The following is an 18,074-nucleotide window of genomic DNA, read 5'->3' as shown; positions in this document are numbered from 1 at the left end:
GATGACTCCATTTCTGTCAATTTCTAGTGGTAGTTGCCAGGATGCTGTTACACTGGTGGAATTATTCACAATCACAGTAAGGTTACTGGGTGCTGTGAACGGAACTGTAACAAAAACATTGACTTTCACTTGATATGCCTCGACAAATATTAGAGATGACTGGCTGACTTACTGACCGACTGACCGACCAAATCAACGAACAAACACAAAATAGACCGCCGCCCAGTTAGCCCAATGGATAGTGCGCTGGACTGTTGTGCGAGAGGTCCAGGGTTCGAGCCCAGGCCGGACCAACACTCAAAGTCTTAAAACAATTGACAAGAATTTGCTACCTTTCTATAACATCAAGAAATGGTTATATATTCTAGTCTTCTCGGATAGGGACGAATAAATGGAGGTCCCGTCTCCTGCAGAGTTGGGGTAGGAGACGTTAATTTCCCACACACGAGATTACTGTGTGATGGATGTCCTCCTCTGGGGTGGGATGGGTGGGAAGGTGGACTAGCTCGAATGGTTCGTATGTTCCCTTCTAGTCCTTCCCCACTGCAATTAAAGCAGTGAAAATGGAATAAATTAAAAAATAAGGCGGTTGGACGGTGAATATGTAACTAGTAAAGTAACGGTCACAGTTAACTCTTACCATCCTCTTTAGTTTTCTCGACGTTAACAGAGGTCTTTGGTCCATCACCAACAGAAGTGAAGGCCAACACTTGAAATTCATATTCCGTGTTCTTATCAAGTCCAGTGACAAGCACAGTGCGAGTTGTTCCGTTTCTGATCGATAGCATTGTGTGTAACCTGAGAGATCCTGTCTTTCTGTAGAACAATTTAAATCCTAAGATGATTCCATGTCTGGACCCTGCTGGTGGTAACCGCCACGCTGCTGTAACACTGGTAGAATTGCTCGAAGTTACAGTGAAGTTAAGTGGGGCATAGGAAGGGACTGCAATTGAAAACACAACGTATAAGAACCACTGATTACTAGTAATCATACAGCATTAAAATCGAATCAGCTGTCTAGTCGCATTAAACCATAGGCGATCCAAGCGTATATGACGAAACCAAAATAAGCCTGTTCTGTTAATGCCTTTTTTCTGCGATCAGGAAGGCACCTTATCATATTGGATGTGAATGTTGGATAAAGTAATGTAGATCAGATCAAGTCCTCACGTGACAATTGCCTTATGTTTAAAAAAAAAAGTTCAACTCTCACCGAGCCTCTCTTCACCCAAGCGAGCTGTTTTGGGTGACCCGTATCCAACACAGCACCCAACAACTTTATGTCTCCGTTGTCGCGTGCTGCACTAAGGTTAGTCTCGTGATGACCATGGGAATTGAAATCAGACTTCATATCACAAGCCATGGTTATTCTCGTCTAGGTATGTTACTCTTAATTTAATTTCTTACCATCTTCCTTTGTTCTCTCCACTACGACAGAACTGTTTACTCCATCACCAACTGAAGTGAAGGCCAACATTCGAAATTCATAATCTGTGTACTTTTCAAGCCCACTGACTTCTCTGGAGCGAGTTGTTCTATTTGTAATAATTGTTGTAGATGGAAACATCACAAAACCTCTCTTTTGGTAAAATAATTTAAATCCTGTGATAATTCCATTCCTGGAGTCTGCAGGCGGCGATTGCCAAAATGCCGAAATTCTAGTAGAACTCAGTACAGTTACAGTAAAGTTTCTTGGAGGTTTTGATGGAACTGAAAATAAGAAAGTCAAGATCTGAAACAACTTCCTTATAGTTGTATCTTTCGATTGATTTCTGTATCAACAAAAGGAGCTTACGTGCCTTTAAAACACTTGTTTATAAAGTTCCCCCAAGGACAAAACTACTCAAGACATCATTGGGGGCGAAAATCAAATAACTAAAACCTTAGATGTCAATGATATTAAAATTTATGGAGACCAGAAACCAGACTTTCCCGTCATTTCAAGCAGTCAGTTTGCCAGCCTCCTTGAGGTTCCAGAGTACACGAAAAGATGTTCTTCATCTTGATAGGAGCGAAATGTATTCAAATACACTTAAAATATAATAGCTTCTTATTGTAACAAGCACATTGTACAAATCATTCGAGACTCGTTGAAATATATTAAGGTGTCCCTGTGTGACATAGGAATCTGATGGTATAAGACGCAGATAGATACCCTTCGCTACTACACGCGAAAATCATGCCTAAATCGGCGATAGGAAGAATGAGATGTCATAGCAAAGGAGTTTCAAGCTTGATTGATAAGCACCATTAATGTGGAGTTTATTTTTAACTTTGTACTGATACTTACAAAGAGTTATCATTCGTTGGAAATACTTACCATCTTCCATTGTTCTCTCCAGTATAACGGAACTTTTTGGTCCTTCCCCAGCGGAAGTAAAGGCCAACACTTGGAATTCATATTCTATGTATTTATCAAGCCCAGTGAAAACTCTCTTCAATGTTGATCCATTGTTAATGGTCAAGCTAACTGCTGATCCCGCTGAGCTTTTTTTTCGGTAAAACAATTTAAATCCTTTGATTATTCCATGTCTGGAGTTTGCTGGTGGTAGTTGCCAGGATGCTGTTATAGAGGTAGAAGAGTTTGCAGCCACAGTGAAGTTCAGGGGTGTTTTTGAAGGAACTGAAATTGAACACGTTATCAGGAAACGGCAAGTTTAATCTATATTACATCTACATTTACGTTAAGTGACTAATCTTAAAATATCATTACTAACTTAGAAACTGGCACGTGTTACATTTAGTTCAACCACTTGCATTTTGCTCGAATACCACGCAAACTTGAGATCTACATTGATAAAGGCCCTAAAAAATGACCAGGTCTAGTCGATCTGGACGACTATATTTCCCTTTCGAGCACTGCATTTTTTTGCTCTCTTGAATACTAGAAAAGTCCCGAAGTGTAAGCTACCTTTTCGTATCAATTTGCTATACATCCATACCGTTACCTTCATCTATAAAAAACACAATACCAGAACTGATGAAACACTTATTTTTTACAGCACAAGGGATGTCATAACAGACATCAAGATCGGACCATGAAAAATAATTCTCTCTCTCACACTGAATGCCGACAAAGTGCCACATGTGGAATGCAAAAGCCCTTAACTGAAAACCCAACAAAACACTTACAAATGAAACATACTGGAAGCAAAGCTGTTAATGAAAAAAATGAGGCCTTAAATTTAACAAATGGTAAACACCACAGCGTACACTATTGAGTTATGGATGCACGCGGGAGGTTGCTAAGCACGAAAGAAGCGTAAGAGTCGCTCGAGGCGATAGCCGAGAGCGACTCTAGCTTCTTGAGTGCTTAGCAAACCTCCCAAGTGTATCCATAACTCAATAGTGTACGCTGTGGTGTTTACCATTTGTTTTATAACATAACATTGATACATTGTAGCTAAAGAGTTCCCTTTTATTTAACAAATCTTACGCGACCAGAAAAAAACAAGCGCGCGCGGAAAAATAGTCTTTGCAATTGCTCACGTCAGCAGCGTACACCCATGGGCAAATGGGGGACGCTAAATTGACCAACCAGAACGCGCGCTTTACTTTGGTTATGTTATAATATTACATATAGTTCATCAAAATTCCAGGTTTTAGCTTATTTACAGCATCATCTCTGAAACAATAATATACCGTCCCACACACTGCTGAAGGACAACACAAAATACTGACTTAAAAAAGTGATAATTTTCCGTCGTATTACCATCTTCCATTGTTCTCTCCGCCTTAACAGAACTGTTTGGTCCATCTCCAATAGAAGTGAAGGCTAACACTTGAAATTCATATTCTGTGTACTTGTCTAATCCAGCGACAGTTTTTTTACGACTTGCTCCATCATTTATCCTTAAACTGGTTGCCAACCCTGACAAAGACTTCTCGTTGAAAAACAATTTAAATCCCCTGATGATCCCATGTCTAGAATCCTTTAGCGGTAACTGCCAAGATGCTGTAACGCTGGTGGAACTATTTACAACTACAGTGAAGTTACTTGGAGCTTGCGATGGCACTACAGATGTAAGGAAACACTATTACCAATACATTTAAGTAAAACGTATGAGATGGCTGAAAAAGGTTTCGTTTCTTTTCAACTCTATGAATGGACAGGACTACAACTTTTTCGTTTTACTTTAACATGGTATTGCAGATTATGGCAAAAGTACGGTAACTCGAAAACTGCAATCTTTTCTTTTTAAAAATAAAAACTTTGCTAAAAAATATGTTGATTGCCAATCGATACGGAAACAGAGTGTTATGAACTCGTGTGTTTCAATGAGGCTGCGGCGTTGTTAAGATGTCTTTTTGTGTCGAGTAAAGATCGAGATGAAGTAAAGTTTATGATGATGATGATCGAGAAATACGTGGGATATGATAACCGAAACAACACGCGAAAACTGAGGCTTTTATCCATCAATCAGAAGAAACGATTTCAAAGAAACAGGTTTTGGTAAATCATACCATCTTCCATTGTTCTCTCCACCTCAAATAAACTCTTTGGTCCATCACCAGCAGAAGTAAAGGCCAACACTTGAAACTGATATTCTGTGTATTTCATAAGTCCATTTATGTTTCTCCTCTGTTTAGCCCCACTGTAAACACTACTAATAGATAAAATAGTTGGTGCCCTAGTAGATCCCCTAATTTTGTAAAACAATTTATATCCTGTGATGATTCCATGCCTAGAGTTTGCTGGCGGTAGCTGCCAGGATGCTGTAACGCTCGTGGACGAGCGCGCCGTCACGCTTAAGTTCGAAGGTGCTTTGGAAGGAACTGAAAAAGAAACAAAGTCAAAACTCTTTCATTGTGAAAAATTGACTGTGCATTGGAATAGTTATTGTTCGGGCTGGAAAAGAATGATACCTATTCTTTTTATCTATTTATTTATTTACTTGGCTTCCAATCCCTCAACTGCTGTACGAAAAAATGTTCTCTCTGAAGACATAAGAAGCTTGCATGAACATGTACCTCACAGGTTACAGGATTATTTGCCCCGAGTTAAAATTGTCCTTTATACGTCATTAAAAGTACTCAAGCATTATTCCAATGACTTCACTTCGAGGGATTCCCCTTCAGTACGTTAGTTTTTTTTTCAGAATTCCTACCATCTTCATTCGTTCTATCCACAATAACAGAGCTTTTGGGTCCATCACCAGCAGAAGTGAAAGCCAACACTTGAAACTCATATTCTGTGTACTTTTCAAGCCCAGGCACATCTTCAGCAAAAACTGTTCCATTGTTAACAGTTACCATGGCAGCTAAACCTACAGAGCCTTTTCTTTTATAGTATAATTTAAATCCTGTGATGATTCCATGTCTGGAGTCTGCTGATGGTAACCGCCAAGATGCTGTGATACTGGTTGAAGAGCTTGCGGTCACAGTAAAGCTACTTGGTGGTTTTGAAGGAGCTGAATTCAAGAAATAAGATTACAACTGAATAAAAAGAACTTAATGAATTGAATACCCTTTTAAAAAAACCGTCATGCGCATTGGAGTATTTCCTAACAATAACGTGGTGCAATATATTTAGAAATATATCGTTGTAACCTAACTTGGCAAGGCCATGAAAACTTCATACCCGCTTAATCAACCCTAAAGTCTCACGTTTTAGTCGCAAGAAAATTGTCTAGTAGCGGTTTGAGTCCAACACATAGTTATGCAAAGTAAGTTCTCTGCCCAATTTTCCATTTTTCACATACACATAGTGTCAATATAAGAACTACATGTTATAAAAACCGAGACGATCTGTATGTCAAGTATTAATTTCAAATATGTGTGGTTTTTCCCGAATGACGGCTAATTACGCCTGAGATACCCTTGGTACCACAGTGTGTCTAGCAGTGTATGATCAAAATGAAGACAGTCAAAGATCCTGTCACTTTTTTCTCTGTCTTACCATCTTCCATTGTTCTCTCGACCTTAACAGAACTTTTTGGTCCATCGCCAACAGAAGTGAAGGCCAACACTTGAAATTCATATTCTGTGTATTTATCAAGCCCAGTAACTGTTTTACTAAATGTTGCCCCACTATTAATGGACAAGAGGGCTGCTGACCCTGCAGAGCCTCCCTCTTTGTAAAACAATTTAAATCCTGTGATTATTCCATGTCTAGAGCCTGCTGGTGGTAACTGCCAGGATACTGTTATACTGGTAGAAGAGCTTGCAGTGGCAACGAAGTTGGAGGGTGCTTTCGTAGGAACTGCAATGGGGAAGTCGGAAAACTACCGTAAATACAATACAATATTATTCCATAGAAGAACTACACTGTTTTCTAAATGACGCGGCAGTTATAGCCTTGATAATTAAGAACCAAACCATGGTATTTGACCACTACATGTATTACAATTCCGTTATTACGAAATACAGTGCACAGTTACCTATGATTTTACAATTTTCCTGACAAGATCTTTGAGGTTCTTGTTAAGATCTTCAAGGATCTTCAAAAGATCTTGTCAAGAATTTCAAAGTTCCTTAAAATATCTTGGCAAGAAATAGAACATCCATGAAGATCTTGATAAGAAAATGCAAGATCCTTGAAGACCTTGGCGAGAAAATAAGAGATCCTTGAAGATCTTGATAAGAAAATAAAGGATCCTTCACGATCTTGGTAGATCTTAACAGGTCTTCGACAATCCTCAAAGATCCTTAAAGATACTGTGAGGTTTTTCACCTGCGTATGATTTTATAATTTCGTACCATCTCCCACTGTTCTCATAACCTCGACAGAGCTCTTCGGCCCATCACCAACAGAAGTGAAAGCCAGTACTTGAAATTCATATTCAGTGTATTTAACAAGCCCAGTGACATCCTTTGTATGAGTTGCTCCACTCGTGATAGTTATCATGGTTGCTGGTCCTCCCGAGTTCTTTCTTTTGTAGAACAATTTATATCCAGTGATTATTCCATTTCTGTTGTCTGCTGGTGGTAACTGCCAGGATGCTTTTATAACATTAGGAGAGCTTGCAGTCACAGTGAAGTTAGTTGGTGCACTTGAAGGAGCTGTCATTGAGAAATAAAAGGCAAAAATCACATTAAGCAAACACTTTGAATGAGTGGAAAATAATTGTCAAAACAAGCAAAAGCAGGCTGATCAGAAGAGATAAAAATTTAATAGAAAACGTATCTAATATAGCGGTTGAAACAAATTGTAGCATGCATGTATTTCAACTTTATCCATTGCTGATGCTGTTTCTAGGCGATTAGATTACTGTTGGGTAGAAGGTGATCCGATGAGAAAGAACCATGATTTGTATTATGACAGAGAACCTACAACAATCCACAAAGGCACTATAATTACCATCCTCCATTGTTTTCTCCACCTTAACAGAACTCTTTAATCCATCACCAACCGAAGTGAAGGCCAACACTTGAAATTCATATTCTGTGTACTTCTCAAGTCCGGTGAGATAAAAATTTATAGAAGGCCTCGCTCCACTGTTGATAATTAAAGATGTTGCTGAGATGGCAGAGGTTTTCTTTTTGTACAACAATTTAAATCCTCTGATTAATCCATTTCTGGAGTTTGCTGGTGGTAGTGTCCATGTTGCTTCAATACTGGTAGAGGACCACGAAGTCACTGTGAAATTACTCGGAGGTTGAGAAGGAACTAAAATTGGACAATTAATTGGACGAAAATCACAATGATTAACAACTTTTCCACAGAGGTTTAAGAAAATTACGTAAGTAAACAATCTCCAGTGTAACGTCACTGATATCAACTAAATAAATGATGTCTTGAGCATTGTAAAACAAACGTAGAATATGGAGCTTCAAAATGTTGATGCTGACCGCCTCCTGGTTAGCTCAATTGGTTAGAGCGCTGGACTGTCGTGCGGGGGATCGAGGTCGATGGTTTGAGCCCTGGCCGGACCAACACTCAAGGTCTTAAAATAACTGAGGAGAATGCGCTACCTTTCTATAATATCAAGAAATCGATGGACATTCTAGTCTTCTCGGATAAGGACGAATAAACCGTAGGTCCCGTCTCTCGCATCTATTAATTAGTCAATTTGGTTAGGCAGGAGACGTTAAAGAACCCACTCACGAGATTACTGTGATGTGGTCTGGCCTATTTACTGGGAATTGGGGAGGAGGGGGCATCTTCAACTAAGTTACCTTCGAATGTTTGTAAACTACTGATACAGTCCGGCCAAAGTCCCTCGAAAAGTGTTGTGATGTGCATTTGATCATATCCACAGGTTAATTTGCGCAATATAAATATTAAATTATTATAAATATTAAATTATTATGTTAACGCATACATTATTGAGTATCAAGTTGAATTAGTTTATCATCATAAAACAACTCAAATATTCTATTTAAATAATCTTTTCATGGTTGATTTGCTGATCATTTTTCATGTTACGAAAGCCAATTTTTCAAGTTAGAGTCTAATAATTCATTCTAAAATTCTCAAATTACCATCTTCCTTTGTTCTTGTCAAAACGACAGAAGTCTTTGGTCCATCCCCGACAGAAGTGAAGGCCAACACCTGAAATTCATATTCTGTGTACTTGTCTAATCCCGTGAAAACTTTGTTACGACTTGCACCATCGTTTATACTAAATAGGGTAGCCAACCCTGAGAACGATTTCTTTTTGAGGTACAACTTAAATCCTGTAATAATTCCATGTCTCGAGTTCGCTGGTGGTAACTGCCATGATACTGTAATACTGGTTGAACTAATAGCAGTCACATTAAAGCGGCCAGGTGCTCGCGATGGAACTAATAAAATTGTGGAAAAAATAGTAATGCTTTACTGATTGTGCGATGCAAATGAGAGATAATTTTCTAAGTGTCTGTATGACTACTGAAAGTTCAGACCAAGAACAGATGCCACATAGATTTGCACAATCCTAGCATCCACGCTTAAGTGCCACACAGGTTCAGAGGAAACACATGAAAATTCAGGATAAGACCACTTTTTCCATTGCATCATACATATATTACTGATCCTTGCATGCATTATGAGTGAGCTTAGGATGGTCACATGATTCTCAGGAAACCATTGATACACATGCAGCAGTGCAAGGAAGACATAGGTAACATATCACTACTTACATCCTTTTGAAGTGACATGCCCATTTCGCCCATGGTGATAAAGCTACTGTTAGTGGGAGGGATTATCCTCAGGCACATAAAGAAATTCTGATCACACCAATCATTTATGACACGATTGCGATAACTTTTGAAGTAAACGGCCAAAACTGCAAAGAAGGTGGCGAATGCAAGTTCTATCTTTACTTTCATTTTCAGGGAAAATAGGCAGTGATTTCACTTCAAAATAGACGACAAAGTTCACCGATTGTCAGCTGTTAGTGAAACCCCTGCTAGGATCTATTCTCTTTCTTCTGTTACATACCATCTTCCATTGTTCTCTGCACCTCAGGGGGACTCCTTGCTCCGTCTCCATGAGAAGTAAAGGCTAACACTTTGAATTCATATACCGTATACTTTTCCAGCCCAGTGACAACTGTACTTAGTGTCGCTCCATTGCTAACGGTCAAGAGCGCTGCTGGCGCTTGGGAACCATGCTTTTTGTAAAACAATTTAAATCCTGCAATGATTCCATGTCTGGCATATCTTGGTGGCAACTGCCAGGAAGCTTCAATGCTAGTTGAGGAATTTGCAGTCAATGCGAAGTTACCAGGGGGTCGTGATGGAACTGAAGCAAAAAATATGACATGCATGTTTGACGCATCAAAGATTCCTAACTAAGATCCGATGAATGTACTTACAAATCAATTGCTGAGAGAAAAATTGCTTGCTATGTGCCTTAAACAATTTTTTAATGATTGCCAACATGAGCTTGACAAGGGTGGATGGAAACCATCTGTGATGGTGAATTAAATACATACAGCATGTAACAATGTTTCCAGCGTTGGCCCTTCATCACAACAATTTGTAGTGGAGGTGTGACTCTTTAAATTATGTATAACATACTTCATCATATAAAATGCGGTGTACTATAAGGATTTCAAGCCTCTAGAAAAGCCAAATTAACACACACGTGAAAAAAATACGTTAATTTTCACGTGTTTGATATCGCCAATCAGCTGCTGACACGTCACTCGCCTTTCGCGCCACTTTAACGGGTGTTGATAAATGAATGGCAAAGTTTACACCGTATCCTCAAGCCATGGTTGTTAGTTGAGATTTCTGCGGACTATGGATACCAAAACACTTAGACATTCCTATTGCTTACCGACAGTGACGCTCAAAATTTCCTAGTAGGGGGAAGAAAACCACAATTTGAAGAGAAAAACCGAAAGTTACGTACTCAGTAGCTTTGGTAATGGCATTTCTCGGGGTGTCCCGAAAACACTGACCCCCAGTCCATGGACCCCCCTACGGACCTGGTCTACGGACCCCTGTACGGACCGGTCCACGGACCCTCTACGGACACCCCTTTACGGACCCTCCATGAGAAGACAATATAACAATGACAACTTATAGGGATTTGACTGACCGATGTTTTTTTGTTCGCGGTGGCGAAATTTTGAACAGGAGTGAGTCTGAAGATGACCTGGCTTTTCGAAAGCTGCGCGGTATCATTGAATAAAAGTCGCCCTGCTGAAAGATTTGGCAACTAAACACATAACGTACTGTCAAATATCAAGATCTCTAATCAGTCTAATGAACATTGACATTTTTCTTTGTCGAAGGAGCACTGTTTTGTGAAGCCTGGGTCGAGTATATGAACACGCGGGGGATTGAACCGAACAAAATGGCGGAGGCAACTGGTAGCAGCGAATGCAGAAGGATACATATACACAAGTTAACTAAGTTATCGGTCTTTTCCTTTATTATTTTTTTTTCTTTACCTTTTAGTCAGCTTTATTCCTCCTTTCATTGCCATGGTAATATTTGGAATATTAACGCTCAAAATTTCGCCACCGCAAACAAAAAAACAACGGTAAGTCAAATCTCTATAAGTTGTCATTGTTATTATTGTCTTTTCATCGGGGGTCCGTAAAGGGGGATCGTGGAGGGTCCGTGGACCGGTCCGTACAGGGGTCCGTGGACCAGGTCCGTTGAAGGGGTCTATGGACTGGGGGTCAGGGTTTTCGGGACACCCAACTTCTCGCGGCTGAGAACGAAAATCGACAACTGGAAGATGTGCTACAGGCCGATTTTGGCCGTGTAACTGAAAATACTTTTTCTGTCGGTAAGAAAAAATACGGTGGCCCATAGGGGACATGACAAATTTTGTTTTTGTTTTTTTATCGCACGATAAAATCAAAAGATCGCGCGATAAATGAAATTATGCCCACTGATTGTTTTTGTAATGAGTCAACGCACTTTTTTTATCTTAACCCTATCGCCGATGCGCTCGCGGATTGTCTATATTGTTTTTGTTTTTTTTTTCGTTTTTTTTTTTTTTCTATTCACTGTTAAAATTGACTTTCCTTTTCAGTAAAGGGCTATGTGTTCATGTCTAAACAAAATAATACATGGTTGCTTTTAGATATGGAATTTCTCTTCTAGTTTTCAACTCGCTTTGTACACTCGACATATCTACGCGCGCCCATTACTCTATATGTTTTTTCTATATTCTCTAAACAATATACAGTAAATTGTATGTGAAAGGGACCTGTTTTGCTTGAGTTAGCGAAAAATGTTTTTATTTAATACCATAGCATTTATTAAAAACTGCATCATTGGATAATGCAATTCAAGACTTTTCATTGGCTTAGCCATGATTATGGTATATGAGCCAATATACCATAATCTAATATCTGTACACTGTAACATCCGGTTTCTTCTTACAAAATAAAGTCAAGAAGATTTGTTTAATATCTTGGGGGTGGTTTTTTTTTTTAGTAAAACAATTATTCCACTTGTTGGATATGAGATGATTATAACCAACTCAGCGCTACGCGCCTCGTTCACTATCTATCATCTCCTATCCAATGCGCGCTCGTGGAATAATTGTCAAATACATGTACTTTGACTCGATATTTCACAATTGTATACACTGTAAGTTTGTTGTGTTTGTACACTGTTCATTAATTAACAAATGATTCACCAAAGTGGAAGAGTAGGAAGCCGCAAGGTAACTACACGTAATCATCCACCGCCTTCAGCAACATTGTGTCAAATAACTGTTTTAGTTTAGAATTAACACACAAGAAAACACAAAAATATCGTGCTGCATCAATGACCTGTGATACACATTTTCTTTTTTTCATCAGAAATGTTCATGATAAAACAGGGAGACTGCCAATTCTTTTTTTAATATCTAGTTCTTCCTTCCTTTACCTTAATAATTCATTCTGGAACACCAAGGAGGCCTGTGTGTAGCTTAAGACTGGCTATCACAGTGGGATATATTCTAATATCAAAAGAGCAATTAAAGGTACCTTGAGTTACTCGTATTCCATACACTTCCACTCTCAAACCCTTATATCCTGAAAAAGCTGTTGGCTGGAAGCGGATATACTTTGCACTAGCAAATTCATTGAGACTCTGTTTTACAATGTCATTTTTTCCTGAATTTCCATTGAAGACCTGCAATTTGTAGCAAAGTGCAACATCAATGAAGATAAAATGAGCAGCTCCTTACAATTTTTTAATATTATAAGAAAGCACATATACAGCCAAAAATCCCTTGAACAGCAACCCCAAGAAAAACCAAAATACCGGTACCAATTGCTTGTTGTAATATATAGTTTAAATGATCGGAAATGGGTCAGAAAAATGGCTGCTCTGCTTTTATGGAGAGGTGGCCACTTTAATAAGGTGTTTGTGAGCTCAGCCTGTTCCTTTTTAGACTTTGACAACCATCATTTGGAGATTCAAGCATTCCTTAGCATCTAAAATGTTCCTTCGGATAAAGAAATGACTTGAGAAAGCATACGAGTTTTTTTTCATCATGCCCCTTTTAAGGATGAATACAAGCATGGTGTTACAGACCAGTATGCATAAGTATGTTTCTACAAACTGACATACAAATGATGATGACAGGACTAATTTTCTCAGCTTGATGGTTTTGCCAAACATTAAAAGCCATACGGGATCTGCAAGGATTCTACATACATTGCTTACATGCATATACTGTACGTGCACTACTCATCTTACTAAAAATTAATAACCTGGAAGTTCATATAAACAAACCTTATCAGCATTGTTTTCCTGATAGGTGACAAAGTTTGTGTCTTTAAGTGATAAGCGTATCTTGTACTTTGTTGTCCACTCCCTAGCTCTTGGATTTCCCTGTGTAGCTACAGCACAGATGACATACTCAAACAAAAGGTCAATTTGAAGGTAATCATTAGCATTATTGTTCCCCCTTGGTGCCCATGACTTTGCGCCATTTAGGCGACCATATTTAGCTGCATATACTGAACTAAATTCTGACAAGGCTGAAAAGCTGCTGTCTGGAATGGTATCCCTCCTGGCTACACCAATGGCCTGCATAGAACATCCTGTAAGATAATAAAATATAATCAACTCTCCCTAAATAATTAAATGCAGAAAAAACACTTTATAACTTCGTTTTACCCATATTTTCAAACAAAAACATTCATACCCTATTCCCTATCTACTATTAAAATTTGATTCTTGGGTGAATACAGAGACACTTAAAGGTCATGTAAAAGAATACCATATCACCATGCAAGGCTTTATCCCTTTCTTTTGAATGATTCTAGATGTAAATTCAGTTACATGCAGGTACCAGTATTATTCTTGCCACTAATTTAATAACCAAGTACCTGCACATTTGTTATGCAAATTACAATCTGAGGGTTTAAAACTTTGTTCAAACTTTACCTGAGTATACTAGACTGTTATACACTGCCACTAGTATGTAATCAACAATTATGACATAACTGTAGTAAAGCACTTGCTCTGATTGGTCAATTCAGCACCCACCATTTGCCCATGGGTGTACACTGATGACATATGATCAAATGCAAAGACTACTTTTCTGTGCATGCTTGTTTTTTCTGGTCACATAAGATTTGTTAAAAAAAAGAAAACTCTTATATTGTTAAACGAAAATGGTAAACACCACAGTGTACACTATTGAGTTATGGATGCACTTGGGAGGTTTGCTGAGCTCTCAAGAAGCTAGAGTTGCTCTCGGCTATCGCCTTGCACAACTCTTACACTTCTTTCATGCTTAGCAACCTCCTGCATGCATCCATAGCTCAATAGTGTATGCTGTGGTGTTTACCATACGTTAAATAGATTCCATGTTGCTGTATGTCTGTTCAGAAATAGATCACAGATGACATCAAAAATTAATGCAGTAAGAATGAAAAAGTGGCACAAATATGACAGGCACAACTAAGTGTGTCACTGATGTTCTCATCACATTTTGATGTCTCTTGTGATCTATTAACTGTAAAGACCCTAATAGTTATTTTGTAAGATTAAAAAAGCCAAGTATTCAGGGCTCAACACTAACGGTAGCCAACTAGCCACAGATTTGTAGAAATTCAGTTTTGGCTAGTGGTTTTCAATTCCCACAAGCCAGTTTGGCTAGTAAACAAACTGAAATTGTTGTAAAATCTAAGTTGTCACTAGCCACTTGGCTAGTAAGTTGAAAAGTTAGTGTCAAGCCCTGAATATTGTTTATGATGATGTCATCTATGTGTCCGTCCTCCAATCATAAGATTATAAGTTCTGCAGGAACCAATCAAAATGCATGTAGAACTCAGGTTATCATATAATAGCAAACAATGCCATATACTGCATAATTATATACACTGTACACTCACTTGGATTTTGTTTCACCCCAAACACCTCTGTTCTCATACACACCTTACCATGGTGTGTTTGTGGCAGAAATCGCAGATACCTTGTTAATACTTCATAAACAGGGTGTTTAACCACTGAATTTCTATTAGCATTTCCTTCTAAAACCTAGTTAAAAACAATATTCACCTATCATGACATTTATTCTTCCAAGTACATGTGGATAGAGCATGAATAATCATAGACCACTCAGAAATGGTAAGCCCATGCATGATTCTGATTTTAACATGTTGGTGCAAAAACCTTCATAGTTTCTTTCTTGAAAGAAACTCCTATTAATTCCAAACATGCTGTCACAAGACTAGCAATATTCATGCATGCTAAAAACCTGGTGTAAGATGTATATACAGTATTAATATCAGCAATCACTTTGTGACTATTCATATCACAACTTTTAAATAGGACAGGTTTTCAATGTCATTATACTTGTAAGCTATTCTATGTCTGACTTGAAATTTTTCTTGTGTCTCACAGTGTACATTCGTTACCTTAACTTGTCCACCTTCCTTGTAGTCTTCCCAATTTGTCCCATCTGTGGATAATTGTAGTTTGTAAGTCTTCACCCACTGATCTGCTTGAGAATTCCCTTGAGTGGACACAGCACAGATGATATGAAGTGTCTGAAGATCAATCTGTAGATATGGGGTAGTGTCACTTGTTCCTGCACACCATGAAGATCCTGATGTGTAGTTCAGTCGACCATTCTTGGCTGGTGTGCCAGCATTTTGTGCAGAAGAAGCAGTTATTTCATTGTCTTGAATTTCTCCACCTTCCATTCCAATATCCAGGTCAACACAATCTCCTATTAATTATAAATAGATAGTATGCATTTGTACTTCCTATGGCACATAAATATATCTCATTAACCAAGCACGAGGGCCATACTGGGAGAATATTGGCCTGAGGTCTTGACAGTACGGACCGAGCGCAGCGAGGTCCATACAAAAAAGACCGAGGGCCGATGTTCTTCCAGTACGGTCCCGAGCAAGCTTGGTTAATAAGAGATTTATTATACGACTGAAGTTCAAAGGGACATGCACAAGTGCGGTATCATTCGGGACCATTCGGGACAGTGCCCGGTCCAATACCGAGAGAATATTGACTGGCAATAGAGCATTTTGATTGGTTGATTTTAGTTATTGGCCCTCTGACTGCCCGAGTCCTGTAATAAATAGATGATAATTAAGGCTTTGGATAATGGTATACCTTCATATTAGAAATATCAATCAACAGAAATTGATGGTTGGGTAGGGCACTCTTTTAACTATTGCAGTGACAAAATGTTTAAAATATTCCTTTTGGTTTTATTTAGATATTTTTGTCACACTAACAAAGAAAAAAAAATTACTAAAGTCAAAGGTCAGTGGGGGACATTATTCTAAAAAAGAATCAATTTTTATCCAGTTGCAAATCCCTCCTAGATAAATAGAAAGACAGTTAGACACTTATTTCAACTGATCAACTCATTACAGAGTCGTTTTTATCCTGTTGCAAAGGCCAGACTTAAAAAAAGACTTAAAAGAATGAATATATTTTGCGAATTCTCACCATCTTTTAAAGTTCTCTCCACTAGGGAAGAACTCTTTGGTCCATCGCCAGCTGAAGTGAAGGCCAACATTTGGAATTCATATTCTGTGTACTTAACAAGCCCTGTAAAATCTTTAGTATTAGTTGCTCCATTGTTAATAGTCGTTACATTTGCAAGGCCTAGAAAGCTTTTTCTTTTCAAAAACAATTTAAATCCTGTAATGATTCCATTTCTGGAGCCCACTGGTGGTAACTGCCAAGATACTCTCACAATTGTAGAAGTAACTGCAGTCACAGTGACACTGCTGGGAGGTTGTGATGGAACTGCAATTGAAATAATGAAGCATTTATTGTATAATGAATGTATGGTCCTTACAAGCGAAAACTTGAAACTTATTTTGCAAGTGCCTGCATGACTAGTGAAAGGAAAGACTAATTAATGCCAGTCAGAAGACATTACAGCGGACTAGTGCGTTACCAGAGCAGAAGACATTTAACAGTGGACTGCATTATCCAGCCAAAGCCCTACATGTTCACACTGCTTGGTACCTACAGTGGCACACTGCAGACACAGGTTCAGAATGGGGTAAGTCTAAAGCATGAAAATCCAAACCAGTTTACTGAGACATGTACATTAATTTTGTAATGTATGTTTGTATTTTTAAGGTATTCAACAAAGGCATTGCAAGTGTGAAATTTAAGATGTAATACAATTAAACAATATCATTTAACACAGAGAAGTATACTTAGAGAAAGGTTTTTAACTTATTTGTTACAAGATCTACAATAGGACAGAGAGAAAATCTGACAGGAATAGAGTATGTGGCATCTCTTAAATGTATAGCAGGTTAAATAATTTTACTTACAATTTGCCACATAACTCTTTCACCTTTAGTTTATTTTTCACATACCATCTTCCAGTGTTCTCTTCACCTTAACAGAACTCTTTGGTCCATCCCCTGCCGAAGTGAAGGCTAACACTTGCAATTCGTATTCTGTGTACTTATCAAGTCCAGTGACAACTCTACTCCGTGTGGCTCCACTGTTAATTGTCAAAGTGGTTACTGACCCTGCTGAACCTTTCTTTCTGAAGAACAGCTTAAACCCTCTTATCCTTCCATTTCTGGCAATTCCTGATGGTAACTGCCAGGATGCTGTAATACTAGTAGATGAGCTTGCAGTCAAAGTGAAACTACTGGGGGATTGTGATGGAACTGTGATAAAAAAAAACAAGATGCATGCTTTGAACAATTGGTTGATAATCAAATTGAAGAGGATGATGATATTAATTTAATAATTTAGTAAATTCTCTCAATCTGTTATAATAATTGGAAAAGAGGCATTAAGTTTCTTCCATTTTCTTTTACACAGTATATTGTATAATTCCACCTATTTTCTGAAATAATGATACAGTACGTGTCCAGATGTTTTCAGTAAAAAATGTGTGCCAATATGACAGTGACTGCTTCAGTATGTCATTCATTCCTTTCAGGTACCTTTAAGTTAATTATTGTTTTCTACAACACAATAAACCTGCAAATATAACCTGTGTACAGAATGTAACCTGTGTACAGTACTGTGCATGTAAATTTCAAAATTTAATTATTGCTTTTACATTAATCGGTACCTAGTAATTTTATTGAGGGCTCCTTATCAACATAACAGGCAGATAAATCGAAGATCATTAATGAGGTTGCTGAATCTGCTTTGATGAGTTTTATGAATCAGAGGTTGAACCAATGGGAAGTCAAGGTGAACATTGGGGTTTCCTTGTGCTGCAA

At 38.3% G+C, this 18,074-nt stretch overlaps 1 protein-coding gene across 1 annotated transcript in view; it reads right to left on the bottom strand.

Annotated features, from left to right (window-relative positions):
• Positions 1-17,777, bottom strand: part of LOC111324010 (usherin) — a 42,079-nt gene extending 24,302 nt beyond the window's left edge. Inside the window, exons 1-18 of the mRNA XM_022927479.2 lie at positions 17,205-17,777; positions 16,315-16,617; positions 15,255-15,568; positions 14,730-14,874; positions 13,120-13,430; positions 12,366-12,513; positions 9,365-9,667; positions 8,425-8,727; positions 7,301-7,609; positions 6,700-7,002; positions 5,900-6,202; positions 5,109-5,411; positions 4,465-4,776; positions 3,713-4,015; positions 2,321-2,623; positions 1,408-1,710; positions 641-943; positions 1-104 (exon numbers count right to left, since the gene is read on the bottom strand). The exon at positions 1-104 is cut by the window's left edge and continues 199 nt beyond it. Coding sequence (XP_022783214.2) covers positions 1-104; positions 641-943; positions 1,408-1,710; positions 2,321-2,623; positions 3,713-4,015; positions 4,465-4,776; positions 5,109-5,411; positions 5,900-6,202; positions 6,700-7,002; positions 7,301-7,609; positions 8,425-8,727; positions 9,365-9,667; positions 12,366-12,513; positions 13,120-13,430; positions 14,730-14,874; positions 15,255-15,568; positions 16,315-16,384 — 4,440 coding nt within the window. The 5' untranslated portion in view covers positions 16,385-16,617; positions 17,205-17,777. The remainder of the gene's footprint in view (positions 105-640; positions 944-1,407; positions 1,711-2,320; positions 2,624-3,712; positions 4,016-4,464; positions 4,777-5,108; positions 5,412-5,899; positions 6,203-6,699; positions 7,003-7,300; positions 7,610-8,424; positions 8,728-9,364; positions 9,668-12,365; positions 12,514-13,119; positions 13,431-14,729; positions 14,875-15,254; positions 15,569-16,314; positions 16,618-17,204) is intronic.
• Positions 17,778-18,074: the final 297 nt, after the last annotated feature.

Source organism: Stylophora pistillata, chromosome 11 (genome assembly GCF_964205215.1).
Source record: "Stylophora pistillata chromosome 11, jaStyPist1.2, whole genome shotgun sequence".
Classification (NCBI taxonomy): Eukaryota; Metazoa; Cnidaria; class Anthozoa; order Scleractinia; family Pocilloporidae; genus Stylophora; species Stylophora pistillata.
This window is presented reverse-complemented; position numbering and strand designations above follow the sequence as displayed.